Here is a 19133-nt window from a genome sequence, read left to right on the forward strand (position 1 = left end):
TTCCATACCTGCTAGAAAATTTTGTCGAGTATGGTGTACATGCGCAGGTTGGCGGACTTGTGCCAGCCGGGCGGCTTGCGCGGCGAGTCGAGGTCGCGCTCGCTGTCGCTGTCGTCGCTGGCGCTCCCGCTGCCGCCCGCCTTGCCGCTCTCGCCCGCCGCGCTCGCGGGCCGCGCGCGCGCCGCGCACGCCAGGCGACGCGCCATTATAAACGCTGCTATCTGTACGAGTCAACAAAATATGTTATAATAAATTTACTTATAAGTTTTAACTAAACAATATGTTATTTATTTCATTCATATAGGTATGCTTTGGATCTCTACATAGCGATTTCTTCTAGTATATTCTCTAGACTACCACGGAAAGCATTAAACTCAAGAATAAAAGTACGGTAGAACATAAATATATACGTACATAATGAGTAATGACATGTAGGTGTATAAAAGCAAATATTTATTTATTAATTTATTAATATTATATAAGTTAATAAGAATGTAATCAACAGCTACCTGCAGGATCAAGGCGACGAGACCGAACACCGCTATCACCACCGCGTTGTTCGGGGCCCGCGCTTCCACCTCCTGAAACATTTCACACATTTATTTACATTCAACATTACTTTATGTAATTTCAATCTAATCAAATAATTCATAAAAAAACTATACCTATACTATCCCAACTATCTAACCTTTCTTACGAAGATGTTCGGGTTGAACAACAGTAGGTACTTACATTACAATTTAATAAGTTAAAATTGAGAGTGTTACTGATTTAACATAATTTTGCTTTAGCTTTTGCTGGTTTCGTAGTGTATGTTTTTCAATGTGGTAAAACCAGTTACATGCTAAAATTCTTGGCAGGAGGTGAATCACAATTTGTTAAATATAAGGGAAAAACGTAACATTGTTTTCGCCGGTCATCTACGAATGTTTTCATAAATTATGCATATAGAATCATTGAATAATCTGATATTTCGAAATAGCGAACATGTACATCGATCAAAGTTAATTAAAAACATGGTACATACAAACAAAATTAGTAATAGGTGTCGCACCGGTTATTATTAAAAGATTTTCAACAGGTCCGGTCTTTTAAAAAAAAATACTTATGTGTAATATAGGTATAGCTAATAGCACTGAAAAATAGTACCTACTCACTTCGGAGCGCTGTAAAACCCTATTGACGTAATGAAAAAATGTTATTTATAAAAGTTGTTCCTCGAAAAACAATCTACAAAAATGGTCTGATATAATGTCTTCGTAAAATGATAAAAAAAAGTTTTATTGAAAAATATAAATATCTCTAATTTCTGAACATTTTCGCTTATAATTTTTATTTTTTTTATTTATAGTTCTACGACAAAAAGTTACTCGACTGAAGTTGTAGAGAAATTAATTTGCAACAAATAATGCTAACAATGTTTTATATCAGATAAATATATAGTTCAAGAGATATATCGTAAAAACCATATCAACCGCTCTTTTCAAGATGGCGGCCGTGGGACAAGGGTGGCGACCCCACAAACTTGGTGATAGCTTCACACTGACCCCCCCTACACATCAAAAAAATAAAATTGCGTCCTCTAAAAAACGCGACCCCAAATGTTACTTTACAATGGACTATAAATACACATTAAATAATTTATAAAATATGTGGCTGTCATTATACACTATTACACATTGTAGATTGCACCGTCATAATTATTCATAATTCTTATAATGTGTGGTTTTCCGCATCTTTTGTAAAATACAAAACTGATGAGACGTGAGGCGCGGGTCAACACTCCCAATTATACAGTTCACATGGATCAATAGATCTCAATTGCTTCACAAAGACAAACTCAATTCAATGACAATGCAATGCTTACTCTAACATTATGTGCTCTAATGTCACATGTTTAACTTTTTATAAGCTGTATGCCGTATCACTGTTGGATAATACGATGTCGCTCAGAGCTCATAATTTTGTGTATCTTTAAATTATTATACAATGTAAACATATTAATTAATAATTTTATAATTGGAATATATTACTCAGTAATATATTCCAATTATAAAATTGAAGTGGCTGGTGACCTTTATCTTGCTTTTAGAATGAAAGAAAGCAATTTAGTTTAAAACCTTTATATATGGCAAGGGAGTCGTCGTCTCAGACGTACGAGTCCACTGCTGGACATAGGCCTCCCCCATAGATTGCAAGAGAGTGGTTATGACATGGCTGATGGCATGTGGTGCACTCGCCTCGATCATGTCGTAGATGGGGCGGGCGACGTCCCGGTAGCGGTCGATGGCCAGCAGCGCGGGCTTGATGTCGTGCAGCAGGTCCATGCCGTGGCGCGCCAGCTCGGCCTGCGGCGCGCTGCGCCACCACTCGGCCAGCGACGCCGCCATCCACGCGCCGTACGCCACCTCGCTCGCCGCCAGCACCGCCACGCCCACCGCGTACTGCGCAACCGACAAACAACAATGTAAACATTATGAAAAGCTTTATTGAAGCATACTATCTGTGCTAAACCCTAACTAAAGTTTTCAATGTTTGTCTATCGTTTCGTAAAAATCAATTTAAAGAAGTGTGTCAATTGTAAAACAGATTAACAAAACATGAAATATTGTAGAATATAGAGGTACTATGATATCTTTACCCGGCACTCTATCATAGGAGGCCCGTATCCCAGCAGTGGGCTGTGGGAACGTATATTATAAGCTGATGATGATGATAAGAATTATATCTTTCGCTTTTAATCAAATATAAATTATATAAATATCGCGGGTTAATATTTCATACCCACACGCGCACATTATGCATACATTTGTTGTGACTGTGTTTATATAAAGTATAATTCAAGCCTTTGAAGATTAAAGGCAACTTAATGCGGTTGAAACAGTTGAAACATTTTGCTTATTCATAGACGATTAGCCGTATGTGCGTACAAAATTCCCTTTCATTTTGTTTTCAAACGCTGTTTAATTCCATGGCTATGCGAATGTTCTTCGATTTCAAAAACAAGTATTGACTCGTGCTGTTTACGAATTATAAGCATGGCTTATAATAATTCTTAGTTAAGTATATAAAAGGAGAAATATTACCTAACGCTTACTGTGAAATTTATAAAAATCAATATTAATTTGTTTCGTCTGTTTGCATAATTATTCAGTTGAACGCTTAATTTTAAACAATTTGAGTAGAACAGGCAAGGTCTTAGCTATTGTATTCATGATTTCCAAGAAAACGTTGTCCGTGAAATTGAGCCAAGAAATAGCTGCGTGATCAGACGAGAACGGTGACGTTGAGGACGAAGCCGACGGCTAACAAACCATAACGAGATTTGCTTTTTATCCGTCTCGCAATTTTGGCAGAACGGTGGCTGAGCGATTACAAAGCCTAAGCTTGAATTATAGAATGTTTGCGGTTTACAGCGTCATAACGGATGTTTTGTTATTTGTTACTTGCGCGTCAAAGATCAGTATCAAGTTACAACGAACAGACCTTTGACTAATAAATACGAACAACATGCGTTGTATCAGGAACGTATCTGAAGTAGCGTGTAGTTATAGCGTTGAAACTCATTAATATCACATAATACGCAATTTAATAAAGGCATCTTATGTAGCACACCTGTGAAAGGCCATAAATTTAAAACTAGGAAAATTGTATGATCAATATTCACCGATATATTAAAATTAGGTACTTACTCAAATATTACCTAATACAAAAAAAGCGGATAGGATTTCTTTGAGATATTTTATATTCCGATCTTTTATCTCCAATTTTAATGAAAGCTCTTTGCTACGTTCGCTGACAGAAGCGCCAAGGTGGCCCACGGTGATCGACCAGTGGAACGTAAAATATAACTGCCTGAATATCCAAAAGCAACAAAGCAAGAGTTCAAAAGGAGGTACCGTGTTGAGGCAGGCGGGCGCGGCGCGTCGCGGCGGGCGCAGCGCGGCGGCGGCCAGGTACACGAGCGCGGCCAGCCACAGCCCCGCGCCCAGCACGTAGCCCGTCGACACGCGGTACTGCGCCTGCGCCAGGAAGCGGAACCACGTGTACGTGCTGGGGTCCCACGCCAGCCGCGCCGCCGTCGCCAGCAGCGCGCCGCTGTACATCTGCAACGCAACAAAGTGAACGGTTACTGACCGATGAATCACTATCACGAATCTCATATTTCATTTGAATGTTCCTATGCGAATTGTGAAAATGTGTGAAATTCAGTTTCAAGGTATCAAATGTAGGTACAATAGGCCGTAGTATCGTTGTTATGCAGAAAATATGGGCTGCATCTATCTAGTAAAAGGTAACTATACATAGTTAACAATATACTCGTAATCCACTATCTGATGAAACTTGGGGGCAAATTCAACAAACACTAGGCTGTCATAAACGATAGTGGATGCATCGCCGACCTCAAATCATCAAATGGAAACATTTTTGATTTTAGTATTGGAAGTATTGGTTTCTACAGAAAAAGCGTCCGAGTTTCATAAACTAAAACAAACATCTTGAATAAGTACAAAAACAGACGCTTAAAACCATAAAATTGTTAAGACCAATAATGGTAGGTACCTAAAAAAATCTTGAGTGCGGAAATTTTTATAGCAAAAAACTTGAGAGCAAGACTATTTCCGGGTTTAAAACAATATAAAATATAGCAACGGCACTCCAACAGTTCGAACAAGGAATGTTACGTCATCAAATTATGATAATGGTCTTGTTTTAAAACAAAGATTAGATAGATTAATTCTAATTTGCAATTATTGAAATAACATTGTAAATGAAAACTGTTGAACTATGGTTGAACTAAACATAAATGAGCATCATACATGAGTGTTATCAAGCGCCTGACCTCGCGACCCGCTCATCGCATGATACGATGACATTGGTATTCGTGAATCGTCTCCTTCAGCCGAGTGCTGACTAGGACTGCGAGACTGCAGGAGAGTGGCGGGAGATTAGCGACTCCGCTCCGCTCGCACAAAGCTTTCGTTTGTGCATCCGATGAACCTCATTAACATTCCATCTACCTTTCAGTTAACATGTTGTTGGCAACAACGAATGATCTGTTTTACATATCAAAACCAATGTACGTATGTAAGACTTATATGACGTACTTGCATTCCGCCCGCGGCTTCGCCCGCTTTGTCTAAAACCTAATAAATTATAAACTAAAACCTTCCTCTTGAATCACTCTATCTATTAAAAAAACCGCATCAAAATCCGTTGAGTAGTTTCAAAGATTTAAGCATACAAAGGGACATAGGGAAGGAGAAAGCGACTTTGTTTTATACTATATGTAGTGATGATGATGATGTACACCTAGTGAAGTAGGATAATACAAGAATATTTTTTTTAATTTGAGATATTGTACCTAAACGTAGAATATATCTAAGTATAAAATACATAATCTAATCTTTACTCATTTATGGTATCATATACAAATTATCACTACCTATTTAATTTATATTGATAGATTAACAATACGATTTTTTTACTAAACGCGAGGTTAGATTGCGTCGCACAATTAGTACCAATTTTCCTACTTTGTATTTTATTTATATCTAACACGCAGCCAATTGAGTTATTATCACTATAATTGAACTTGCAATGTTTTTGCTTATTAAGATAAATAGCGCTTTTTACAGTCCATATACAATGGTAATTAAATATGTTCCATTGAGTATCTACTATCTACTATCTACCCGAAAAAATGCTTCGGTCGCCAGTGGTGTTTCCCTTTCCAAAGGCGGCTTTTATTATCTATCAATCACTTCTGTGCAACTTTTTACTAGTAATTTTGGTGTGAAAATATGAAGAGAGACAGCGTATGAGATTTTTTTACTAAACATAATACCCTAAGTACCTACTGTACGCGCCTGCGTATCAGTTAAATATAAAAATATCATAAAGTGTAAATATATACTCTTATTTAACGTCGCGGTCGAAGCGATAATTGCTGATCGAAATTAATTATAGCTGACAATGAGTATAATTTGATCGCGAAGCATAACAATGATCAAATACGATATTTCCAACGAACAAGGAACACGTATCATTTTCCACGAATTTTGCGAGGCATTATCTTAAGGGCTACTTGGAACCAAGTGATTCTTTTCACTTTGATTTCAAACAAAAGCAACAATTAAATTTTGTTCTCTTCAACCATGTCTTCAACTTTGTGGGCGAGCAAGGGGCGGGCAAAGACAAGCACTTTCATTGTTGTGAAAGGAAGAGCGGATTATGAAGCCACCTTAAATTTAAGAGGCTTATTATTTTATCATATTTCATTTCAAATATTTTTAATACTAAGAAAAGAAGAATAATAATATTAAGATATGTTTAAAATAGAGACAAACTTCAAATTTATTTAGGTCAAGTTAAAATATTTATTATTTGAACAAAATTCAAAAATCAATATGAGTTGTAGAGCCATTGTAGAGCATATGAACAAAGACGAAAGCAGAAAGCGAGTGTTCTATAAAACTTTTTTAGAGAGCTAAAAAATGGGTATCTATTATAACTACTTACTACTATGGTACTTAGTGAGTTTGAAGATAGCAAACTGCAGATGCTATCAGCTGCAGCGTGTGCTTTGTCGCGGAGATTCAGAGCCGACATCTGACAACTTGTCGGCTTGTTGTTGGTAATCTTAATTGCCTTTATTCTTCAAATCCATTGTTTCATCCAAATTAGGCTCGAAATTCGTACGTAAAACGCACAATGAAAAATAAAAATAAAGCTTCTAAAATGAAGAAGGAAAAGCAAACAAGTGCACACTTTTCGCAGTCGCGCAAACGACTAAAAGCTTTGTTCAAATATGATAATATTCCCACTATTTTACATCTGCTCTATTAAAGAATCATGAAAGTTGCATATCCGTTTCGTTATCGTAGAATAGACTAGCAACAGCATGTCTTTAGTACTTTATTTTAATCATAAGCATTGTATTATTTACTTATATTAAAGTCCATTTTATTAGGAAACTCTAAAGGATACAATAATTAATTACCATAATTATAATTGGACTCTTGTTCCTCATTATCTCCTTCGTCTTATAACACAAATGAACGGTTTTTTGTTTCGATTGAAAACCTTGCAGCATTCATTGTATCAGTTATATCGTAAATTGCTTTTACAATTGATGCAGTGGTTTTTAATCTATCATGCATACTTCGTTTCAAACAATAACATAAAACATAATATTTACTCTTATGAAGAAATAAAACGATACAAACAATTTATACATTTTGATCAACCTCAATAAAATGAAGTTCAAAATCTCAAATATTATAGTAAAAATATGAAACTGGAAAATAATAATGTTGTCTCACTAATGCACTTACAAACTTTGCAAATGTGTTATAGAGAAGGCCTAATAGCAATGGGGTGCTTTTGTGTTTACCGCGAATGGATGAAGTTAGAATGGTATAAGAAAATCAATAAAGGCTAATGGTTCGCGTTTTGTGTAGTGTCCTCGGACATGCAGTGTCACCGGATCGGGGTGGCGGAGCCCCGGCTCGACGGGCGGCGTGCGGCGTCGGCGTGCGTTCGCGCGCATGCTCTTCATACTTGACCGACATTCTTGTTCATTACTTAGTTCATCGTACTATTTAACCTACCACGGGTCAATAAACCATCCAAATAAACTTACAAATTTTACTCATCAAAACTTCTGAGTCATTCTCATTATTATTTAAGTTCTTCAAAATGTATTGTATACAGTATACACACATCCTGGCCTCTGGGACTGCACTCTGAGCGTCGTCTCGGCGCGGGGCTAACGACCTCTCGCCTTACACGACGCTACGTCATCTCAGAGTAATGATCAAATCCTGTCAGTTGCATGATTGACCCACAGGCCACAGCCACTCAAACAAAAATACAAAACTTATATTTTTAACAAAAACTAGACAAACAGTTTGTTCATATAATAATATATCGTACTCGGTACTGTATAAATTTGTTTTATGGATTTATTTTACTATCACAGTTATTAATTAATAATTATTATTCACCCATTAACTTATAAGCAATCAAGTTAAAACATACATTATAATAGTTGATCTTACCTGTAATTACCTATAGATAATCAATAATGGAATAATTGCATGTAAGTATACTTCTTAGATCACAATAGTGAAGTTAGGAATAGAAGGAAGTTTATAAACATTCTATATCATAAATCATTATCCAATTAACGTAATACAAAAATGATACTACTAACTACTTAGCTTAGGTACTACAGAAAGTTAGCGGAAAAAATTAAATTTCTCCGTTCCATTCATTTATTTTTTGGAGTCTTGTCAAAAATATAATAAGTGAGTTATCTAGAATTGGAGCAGTGACATTAATTAGGCGCAGCTTTATCCAATTAGATATCGAGTCGAGTCGGAGTCCACGTAATTGTGTTCACGACATCACGCACGCACTGCCTGCTCAGTACTCATGTTCCTACTAAATTAACAATGCAACATAATTAATATTATTAGCGGCGATGGTTCAATTAAATCCAAATATATACAAATTGAAAAATGTGATCATTAGTTTGTTTCAATATACTTCAATCAACAATAATACCTATTACGCCAGTAGCAGTATTGTTTACATAAGTTAAGAATACCGGTAAAATTTAAGAACAGTGTTAAAAAATGAACAAGTTTCTGGGCATAGAAAGATCAACATCCTCCAATCGGGGATCATAACTACTTATTATCGTTAAGTTTTTTGCTTTGAATCAATCGAAACCTGTTCAACGAATCGCATCATCTGAGTTCGTCTCATCTTCATCTTTTACTTTGTTAGATATCTGTTAATCTATACTAATATTATAAAGCTGAAGAGTTTGTTTGTTTGTTTGTTTGAACGCGCTAATCTCGGGAACTACTGGTCCGATTTGAAAAATTCTTTCGGTGTTAGATAGCCCATTTATCGAGGAAGGTTATAGGCTATATATCATCACGCTACTACCAACAGGAGTGGAGCCACGGGGGTGAAACCGCGCGGAGCAGCTAGTATTTTATAATACCCCAACTTACACCCCGTATGGGAATACATATAATATGGAAGATATATGAAAATCCATGGAGGGTTGTCGCGTAAGAACTACAGAACAGTTCTTTGGCATTTAATGATAATATACTATGTGGTTACTTATTATGTAAAACTCAATTGTATATTGACATGATAAAGACAATTCAAAAGTGCTTCTAAGTCTAATTGAATACATAAATGTTTGAGTTTGAGTTTTGAGTTTATGATTTTTTTGTAAGTAGGTACATATTATGTTTAAATTAAATATGTATAACATGCCAAAATATTATGCAATTTATTATTCTAATTTAGTAATTCTATATAAAACTAAATATTATAATTTGATGCCATATTGCCATCATAATTTTTTAGAATAACACTTCTTGGTGAACGCAATTTGCTGCGTCATTAAATGCTAATTCATTGTTCGATTTAAATACTTTTCTTACTATTTTAATATCCACTTCATTACACCCTGTATATTTCAAACCCAGTACCTACATACAAAATATATGTTATTTCCAATATAAAATGGGTATTTTCTCTAAGATCTAGTGAAATTCAAATAGGCAAAAGAAAGCGAAGGGTCTGCTAAGTGGTATGTGGTAAAAACCGGCTCGCTCCTACCGGTTGTCGGTCGTTAAGGTGATGAATTAATTTTTCTAACATTTACGGCCCTTTTTAAACCTTCGTAATTTTTATATTATTAAAGTTGTCGTGATGAAAATTCTTGACAAGAAAGTTCAATAGTAACACAATACGTCTACCGTTTTAGAAACATGATTCCATGATATTTTCTCGATAGAAAAAAAATACAAAGTTCTCATTGTTATTTTTTTTTAATCTCTGGCATCTTCAAAATAACAAACGTAAAGTTACGACTTTTTGGATATTAACTATAAAATATACAACCTATACGTCTACCGATTTAGAATTTTGAAATATGCGATGGTTTTGAAATAAACAAGAAATACTTGAAATTAGCGCGCGACCAGCCAATATAGCGAGAGCCGCCCTGTACCTTCCTACCCCGATCGCTGCACGAGTCATTCCCGCTACGGCCGTCACACGGGGAACTTGTGTCGCTCGCGCAATCGTAAAAAAGGGTGACAACACGATAAGACAAAATGAGACAATAAAGAAAATAAGAAGAAGAAACATAAAGGTTGGAGGAAAAATAATGCTTACAATTGGAACAAATTAATGAAGTAAGTTGGTTTTATTTTAAATTTGATGATAATTGTATTATAGACGATGTTTGATATGTACCCCTGTTTTAAGTACATAACGAATGTGTAAGATTTTTTCATTTATAGCATAGATAATCTTTTTCAGAAATCCGGAATCCAGAAGGAAAATAAACCCACTGATTGTTCACAATGTGAACCCACTCCTTCGTAAGTACCTTTATTCAGTCAAAAATGTATGTTATCAACGCTCTACTGGTTTTATCGCATGATTCCATTTTTAGCAAAAAGCAACAAAGTGCAAAGAAATAAAAAATCATGGTGAACTTAGTGGAAGTATGGTGGACTAAATATGGAACAGGAGCTCATTGGAGTAGTATTATATTTAAAAAAAATAGGAAAAATTTCAAGAATTACATTTTTTAGTAGGTGGTAGATAAGTATGTTGTATAAAGAATTTGATGTTGATATTTATTTCATTTATACTTACTGCACCTGTGCGGGAAATTGCTTAGTACTAAAACCGGTTTATATTCATATTTACATAGTAATGTGAGTTTTCATTTCGAAAAATTTTGTGTAAGTATATTAAATTGAGTTCCTGGGTGATCTGGAAACACAATTGGGCCCGGAAGATGGCGCTGCAGTCACTCCTCCTAATCACATGAACCGATTTGGATGAATATTTGTGTGCACATTTCATTGTTGATTCGTTTTCACATTAGCTAATATGTATTATGTATTTTTGTTGTAAACTTAATTTAATGTTTATAATACATTATTATTGGTATAAATAAGCCAGTGTTCGTCTCACATTGCTGTACCTGCCTACCTACCCTACCAGGGCCTAACTTTGTTCTGGCTATTTTATTTTGATTATTTGTAATGCAATAGAGTGCAAAAAATAAATACATGCGTCAATATATTTTGTGTTTTTTTAAAACAATTTTTTTATTTAAAAAAATATCATTCCGACCGCGGCTTTGCCCGCGTGGAATTAGGTTATATCGTGAATCCTGTTTTATCCCACAGAAGTGTTCAGTTCGGATAAAAAGTATCCTATGTGTAAATCCAGGCAATTAGCTATATTTTATCAAAATTGGTAATGTAGTCTTGACGTGATTAAGTAACAACTAACAAAAAAATATACAAATTAACATCCAAAGTTTCGCATCAGTTTTACTGTATTAGTGATATCTTCCACTCTTGACTTTGACTGAGAAGAATTAGGGTTTATAACTTCTTTCAGAAATAGTACCTTTCATTTCTGGGCATGATGTAATATCTACGTCAGCATCAAATTCTATCTAAATCAATTCAGTAGTCCGCGTTATTGAGTACCATTTCATTTTTTCAGAGTAACAATATTTTTTGTTATTTTAAAGATTATTTATAACCTGTATAATTTTGTAAAAAAGTAAACATTACGAAATAATAATAATTATTAATAATGTCTAAGTTAAAAAGAAGATTATTTGTTTATAAGCAAGAAAATAAAACCAATAAATCAACAATTAAATAAATGTATAACAATATTATAACTGTATGACGACTCCATACATGTTTGTCCCGAGTCGGCCAGCGGCAGCGCGGCGAGTTAGCAAGAATGACTTCGCGCACACCCGCGTTCGCGATAGCGAGCTATTAGACTCCGCCCGCCAAGCAGTGGATTTTTTTTTGTGTATCGTCTTAAGCGCAGATGTTGGACGGACCACTTCAATTGATCAATGGAATATGTAATAGATTTCATAAAATATCTAAAATAAATGTATTTGAATTTTGAACCTTTGAACATAGGAACACTGCCAAAAATGCTTTATTCGTTTACTAGTAAGGCAATTAATACTCTGCATTGGTCCCTATGATTTATTTAAAACAATAAATACATAAAAGGATATTTTAATGCAAATACTTATGAGATGTACCTAGTGCTTAAATTTAGCTATAAGTACTAACAATAATAATATTAACTATATAACACGTGTAACCTAGTTTTGTATCTATTTAATAAGGCATGTTATATTTCAAATATACAGTATTCATTCAGCAGTCCTAGTGTTTCAATCCTCTCCCGAGGCACCACCTTACACTTAAATTAGACAGGAATCAGGTAAATCAACTAGAATGTGAAAAAAAAATATAAAAGTTTTCCAGTTTCAAAACTCTAAATACCTATCAGTCATTTTTTTCGCATCCCCATTTTTAATAGTAGCAATATTAAGAAGGAGCCAGCATACTCGTACGTCAATTAACTTCCATTCTAGTTACTAGTTCAACACGACAGCTTGTTTACTCCCCACAAGGAGACTCCACACTCCACACTCGACAGCTCAAGAGCAATGCGTCATATTCGCTGTAGCACGTGTCATTAATCACGGTCCAACTATCATAATATCCCTTACATCTCCGTGTGATGCGATATAATAGTAATTAATTGGGATTCTATTTGTGCTAAACGCCTCTTTCTATTGCAGATTTTAGGATCAGGTCATTAGTTGATGCTTTCCTGTAACTCCGTTAAATTTGTGCCAGTGGATAGTTATGAAGATACTTTCACGTTAAAGCAATTTAAAGAGCTTTAAATTAGGCAACTATTTTTAGAAATACTCATACATATTTAAAGATTGTACATAAATTTTACACAACCGTGACAAGTGTATTCAAAAGTTGGACTTCTACTGGGTAATTCTGTATTTTTGAATGAGAAGATTATAATAATTTAGCAGTAATATTTCCTTATGTTTCCAATATGAAGTGTTCCCCTGTTTCCGTGTTTCAGCCCTGGAAAACTCAGGACTAGAACTTTTAGATTTGGATGAAATTTGGAATTGAAATAGGCGAAGTCCAGACTTTGTATTTTTATTCAGAATGCGTGCAGTGTAAAGTTCACATTTATAATATGTATTAATATTTGATATGGATAACCACAGTCATTGCTGAGGTCATTGCGGTTGCATACGATTATGAGCTAGAAATATTTTATGTTTACATACTACGAGTATTATTATTATATTTTTTTTGTTATAATAATATTATTCAAACGCAGTTTGAAAACCACGCATAAAGCCGGGTATCCACTTAGGTTCGCCGTGGATTGCGAACACTGTGTGCTCCGCAAACGTGAACGTGTACAGTGTACACACTTAGGCTGCAACATCAGTGCTCCTGTCGGAGCGCTAAATTCCGCGCTCCGGTCTCCAGTAGACAGACAGACAAACGGTCGGTGCAAACATGCCGCCTCCAGAATTGGTAGGAAGTGCAGCTTATATTTTGATACATTATTTACAATGAGTCTCTCGAACAAGGTATATTCCCCGAGCGTTGGAAGTTTTCCAAGATTGTGCCAGTATATAAAAAGGGTGACCAAACCATTGTTAGTAATTATAGACCTATCACTATTTTATCAACCTTATCAAAGGTTTTTGAATCTCTTGTTTGTCCTATAGTTACTCGCTACTTGGATAAATTTATATCACCACATCAACATGGTTTTCGTAAAGGTCATTCTATCCAAACAAATCTTGTGAAATTCTTGTCTGACATAACGAATGTACTGGATAACGGAGGCCAAGTTGACGCGATCTACACGGACTTCAGCAGCGCTTTTGATAAGGTTGATCATGAAACACTGCTCATAAAATTAAAGAATTACGGTGTATCAGGTTCCATTTTGAAATGGTTCGCATCTTACCTTTATAATAGATCGCAGGAAGTGGTTGTGAAGGGTTTTAAGTCGAGTATGTTTACTGCAACATCTGGAGTCCCACAGGGGTCCCACTTGGGTCCACTGCTATTTCTTACTTATATTAATGATATTTCTGACTGCATCAAACATTGCCACTATGCTCTCTTTGCTGACGACTTAAAAATCTATAAATCGATCGAAAATTTATCAGACGTAAATGCTATTCAGGATGATTTAGACAACATAGCAATCTGGTGTAAAGCTAACTATATGGTCATCAACTCCAAAAAATGTTCTTACATAAGATTTACGCGAAAAAAATCACTACTGCATTCTAAATATAATATCGAAAATGTTGCACTAACTGAAAATACTCAAATCGTGGATCTTGGCGTCACTTTAGATAGCGGACTTAGGTTAACATCTCACCTAGACAATATTATCAAAAATGCAGCACGGATGTTGGGCTTTATTAAAAGACATGACTCACATTTTAGGACATCAACTAAAATAGTGCTATATAATTCTCTGGTTCGCAGTCACCTCGAGTTTGCTTGTGTGGTATGGAATCCCTACTATGCCGTACATTCGCAGCGTATTGAAACTATTCAGCGTTCCTTTACGAGACACTTGGCTTTTGCCTCTCGAGGTATATCACATCGCTGCCCATATGGTGAACGCTTAGATTTTTTTAAAATGATTTCGTTACGTGACCGTCGCAAATTACACGATTTACTATTTCTCCATAAATGTGTAAACGGTGCTGTTGTCTGCGAGGACATTATTTCTAACATCGCTTTTCAGATACCGTATCGCCTTCCCAGAAATCCGGTAAAACACCTTTTTTGTGTTCCAGTTTGCAAAACTAACCTAGGCAAACATGCTCCATTATCGAGAATGTGTGCTACTTATAACCAACAAATAATGCTCTTACCAGATCTTGATATATTTTTCGGATCCCTCGCACAGTATAAGCATCAAATTATTCACAGTTTTTCCAGTAGTAAGTATATAAAAATTTAGTATATTGATTATGTTTTTCTTTCTATTTTGTTTAATTGTATAAGTGTTTAATTTGAATGTTGTGTACACCTATAATTGATAAATACATAAGATACAATTATGTAATTAGATAATGTCATCCTATATATAATGTAATGTGTATTTATTGTTGTGTGTTCCATAAATAAATAAATAAATAAATAAATTATATTGTGATGGAATACAAACAACCTCCTCGATTTTGGCAAGCTAATATGTATAAGGGAAGAAGAAATAATGAAATAATGCATATATTCATCAATAATAATGAAATAATGCATATATGCATAAATAATTCATCATTTCATCGGACCACTCCATGTTCGCGAACTTAACAAACACACGCTCGCGTCCACGAACAAACTGCGCTCCCCTTTGAGATCACGCAAAAAACGGCTTCCCGAGCGCTCCGCCGTGCTCCCACGGTTCCCAACTTAGGGGTTTTCCCCCCAGATTTAGCGGGTAAATAAGTGAGATAGGATTTTTTTAGGGGTCTGAAATTTTTAGGGGTATTTTCAGGGATTTTTTTGACTCTTTAATATTTTTAAATTGATAATAACTTAGCTAGTTTTAATATTTATTTCTTGACCTAGCGACTCATACCGATATCTAGTGATGTCGAATTATCTTCAGATGAAGACGAAATATTTTATAACTTGTAATAAAAAGACTTTTGAAACATATTACAGCATATTATTAAGCTATTGCATAGCTTCTATCGCGGGCCTAGAGCGCGGGGACCGAATCCAGAAATTTAGTAACGAAAATCCTCACGCTCCCCACTCCGACGGGCGCGGAGGTGTGGCTTGAAGGCATAGCATGCAATAGCTTTACCGCGGCAATCCCCGAGTGCCACACGTCTTTTTTTCTAAATCATTATGAATTTATATTTGTATATTTTTTTAGGGGGACAACTGAATAATTTAGGCGTTTTTAGGGGTTTTTGACACAAACATAGGGCTAAATATTTTTGAGACTTGGTAACACTGCGTGCTCCGATCGTACTCCAGTCGCGCTCCGCGATCACGACATATCCATTGTTTGGTTTGCGGAGCGGGCGCGTTCGCAAACCACGGTAAACCTAAGTGGATACCCGGCTTAATATATGGCACGATCTGTCAACAGCAGTTTCACGAACACAGAGTCTCCTCGCATAAAACATGCAGAACCTTGCCATCACACATCTGCCAAGAGCCGGCATTACATGTCCCGTTCCTAGAGAGCATTTTTGATTTATTCATATGAGTCTTCTTTTTAATTGCTCTACTGAAACCTAATTTCCACATTGTCAATAACTATTGAGATTTCTTCTTCTTCTCTTTTCTATATATAGCAATACCCGATCCCAGTGAGGACAGATTCTGCCAACCTATCGAGGGTTAGTAGGTAAGGTAGCATTTATGCCACTGAGTAGGTACATCATTACGTGGTTATTGCAAAAATGTTTATCACTAAAAACTCCTCTATAAATTACATATTATCTAATGTTAGTTACTTCAAATGATCAAAGTTAAAACCTTATTCCTACATATTATACAGAAGAACTTGAAGTTTAATGCTGAATAAGTATTTTCGTTATTTCCGAATAAATGCTGAAAGTCAGCGTGAAATATACTATTCATATAAATAAATATTATGTTGTACGCTGTTGTACATTTTATTGAACGATCGCAGCCGCTCTGTCGCCTGCCGCCTGCCGCCGCTGCTCGATACCACTAATTGGTTTCATGTCACGTGAATAACAATATCAGTGGAGCAATAGTGGAGAGACATCACTCACAAAAATGAAATTAATAATTGGGTATATTTAGATCGTGACATAAACAATTTTAATTGTATTATTTAAATTTCAATAAAACAGGAAAAGGAATAGCCTACATAAATTAACATACCATCTCCCTAGCTCCTACCTGATAATTGATATACTTACGCAAAATGTTTAAGTGTGTAATAAACATTTAATACTAATAACTAAATAATGTTTATAGCAACTAATAAAATGTAGGCGGCAAGTAGAGTAACACGATATCAGCTGATAGAACACATATTTGTTGACTCAGCTGATAGTCAACACCAAATGTGTGTTGTTATATGTTGTGACGTAATATTGTACAGAGTTTTCTTTACCCGTGTGCCGAGGACAAGGATATCCTTCTCCTTGAACCTTGTTTATAGTTATATCACAGTAAACAGAAAAATATAATAGGCCTACTCTTATGCCAATAATAATACATAGTTAAGATGCCCGTGGAGATCACAGTAAACAGAATAATGTATATTATGTACTTGTAAGCCAAAACATACAATTATCTTGGAATTTAAGATGAGATACGAATATTTAAAATAAAAAAGGCATACCTACATTGTCACATATTGCTTTTGCGTAACAAATCTACGAAATACCTATGTTAAATAAGTGTGACATTTCGCAGTAAAACGTTAAAGTTGGTCGCGCTTTCAGCAGCTGCAGCGTTAGCTTCCACAAAGTTACAGAATATCGACGTGGGTCGCTGACCTCGACTTCTCATTCACATCAATCGTTTTGAATTGCATTTATAAATTGCAATTTTTTTATTTGTATTTCATGAGTTTTAATATTGCGTTAAACTAATAACAGAACGGATTTTATTCTTTACATTGATAATGCGAGGACTTCCAAGCCATTACATACCCAAATTATACCGGTTAAATGACAGTTATTAATACCCACTGACTAAAATGTTTGATGTTTTAGCAATAAGTGCACAATATGATTGCGAGCCAGAGTTCCCTTGACACATTTGGAGACGCTTCGCGGTCAGATATCACTTAACTCGTGTGCGACCCCGGCGCCGCTCTCAGCACTACTACAGATCAAGGCGTTGCTCACTTGGTGACCTCCTCGAAGCGCTAACACATCTTAGCACTGGGATGTAGATTAGAGCTGGAGGACTTCCAAATGTGTGTCATCTTTTCTCTGATGAAACACTCATGTACAAATCTTATGTTACATATTATGAAAAACCAATAAATCATCTACATATATTGAGTGCAGCTTTTGGTTTTTAACGGGCATTACAAACTATAATAATGATAAAGTGTGTGTTATTAGAGCTACATAAATATTTGTATTGAAATGAAACCTACGCTTAACATTGACTCGGTCATTACAATTTGCAATAACGGATACGAATGTCTCGTAAGCACATTCTGTTCGTACTTTATTATTGTCATTTGCGTTTACTGGCCATAAAATATGTTCAATTGTATTTATTTTACTCTTCGCCACTTACAATATGCTCACAATCTTAGTACATACGTTATAATAAGTGTAGTGTGGAGTAATACCACATTCCGAGAAGTAAATGCGGCACAAAGAACTTGACGCACCCTTCCTGTGCTTATCGGCTATTATATTTGTCATTTGAACACCTGATATGCTATAAATTTATATCTTGCAAAACTATAGGTATGAATGTGTCACACATGTGTGTGTTTCAGTCTGATAAGATCTTATGCTTTCGTATCCTACCGAAAATCACATAGTGAGTAACATACTCCGAAAATAGCAAAGCTTTAAGAAAAACCGAAAATCTTAATAATATGTATATAGGTAGATTCGTAACAACCAGTACAACAGGAAGGAAACAACTGAGCTTTTAGCAATTGCCATCGAAAGTCACTAAAGTAAGAAGCACGTAGACGCCTAGAGTCTAGACCAGACAAGAATATAATCCAAAAGGCCGCAATAGCCGCGCGTCTCCGATACCGTTCAATTTTGATCGACGAGCTCTGAATACATTTTAAGTTGTCAATCGTGCCAGGCACTGGCATTGTTATTGCTTTTATTCGTTGCTAAAGGATGTACACGGTACGTACGTTACTCATGTAAGACCGTTTATAAGATATTTTATGAAGCTCGTTATCTATTTAAACAAACATTGTCAATGTATACAGCTGGGCTTCGAAAACGACCGATTTAGTAAACAGACACTTCTGAAATATGATTATCTACTGTAATATTATATACAACATTGCTTCACGCTTATAATATTGGGTGAACAAAGGCAAGGTGTGGATAAAATTGGCTCATCAAAACAAGTAACAGACGACTATCAACAGAGGATTATATTTATAAAGATAACGGCTGTCCTAGTTACGCATATTACGTAGATAATTGAGTATTTGAATAAAAAAAAATTATTGATTTTTTTTAT

At 35.5% G+C, this 19133-nt stretch overlaps 1 protein-coding gene and 1 long non-coding RNA gene across 2 annotated transcripts in view; one reads left to right on the forward strand and one right to left on the reverse strand.

Moving 5' to 3' along the window:
- Positions 1-19133, reverse strand: part of LOC149482577 (uncharacterized) — a 28763-nt gene that overhangs the window by 2260 nt on the left and 7370 nt on the right. Inside the window, exons 2-5 of the mRNA XM_089703434.1 lie at positions 3900-4106; positions 2241-2444; positions 510-581; positions 9-221 (exon numbers count right to left, since the gene is read on the reverse strand). Of these exons, the coding sequence (XP_089559560.1) occupies positions 12-221; positions 510-581; positions 2241-2444; positions 3900-4106 (693 nt within the window). The 3' untranslated portion in view covers positions 9-11. The remainder of the gene's footprint in view (positions 1-8; positions 222-509; positions 582-2240; positions 2445-3899; positions 4107-19133) is intronic.
- Positions 9984-11132, forward strand: LOC149482578 (uncharacterized). Its single transcript, XR_016316609.1, has 3 exons — positions 9984-10232; positions 10360-10421; positions 10496-11132. It is a non-coding gene; the product is annotated as an uncharacterized LOC149482578 (long non-coding RNA).

The sequence above is a fragment of the Colias philodice genome, chromosome 14, assembly GCF_061535455.1.
Source record: "Colias philodice isolate Cphi_HAF_F1 chromosome 14, ilColPhil1 Martin Lab GWU primary, whole genome shotgun sequence".
Lineage (NCBI taxonomy): Eukaryota > Metazoa > Arthropoda > Insecta > Lepidoptera > Pieridae > Colias > Colias philodice.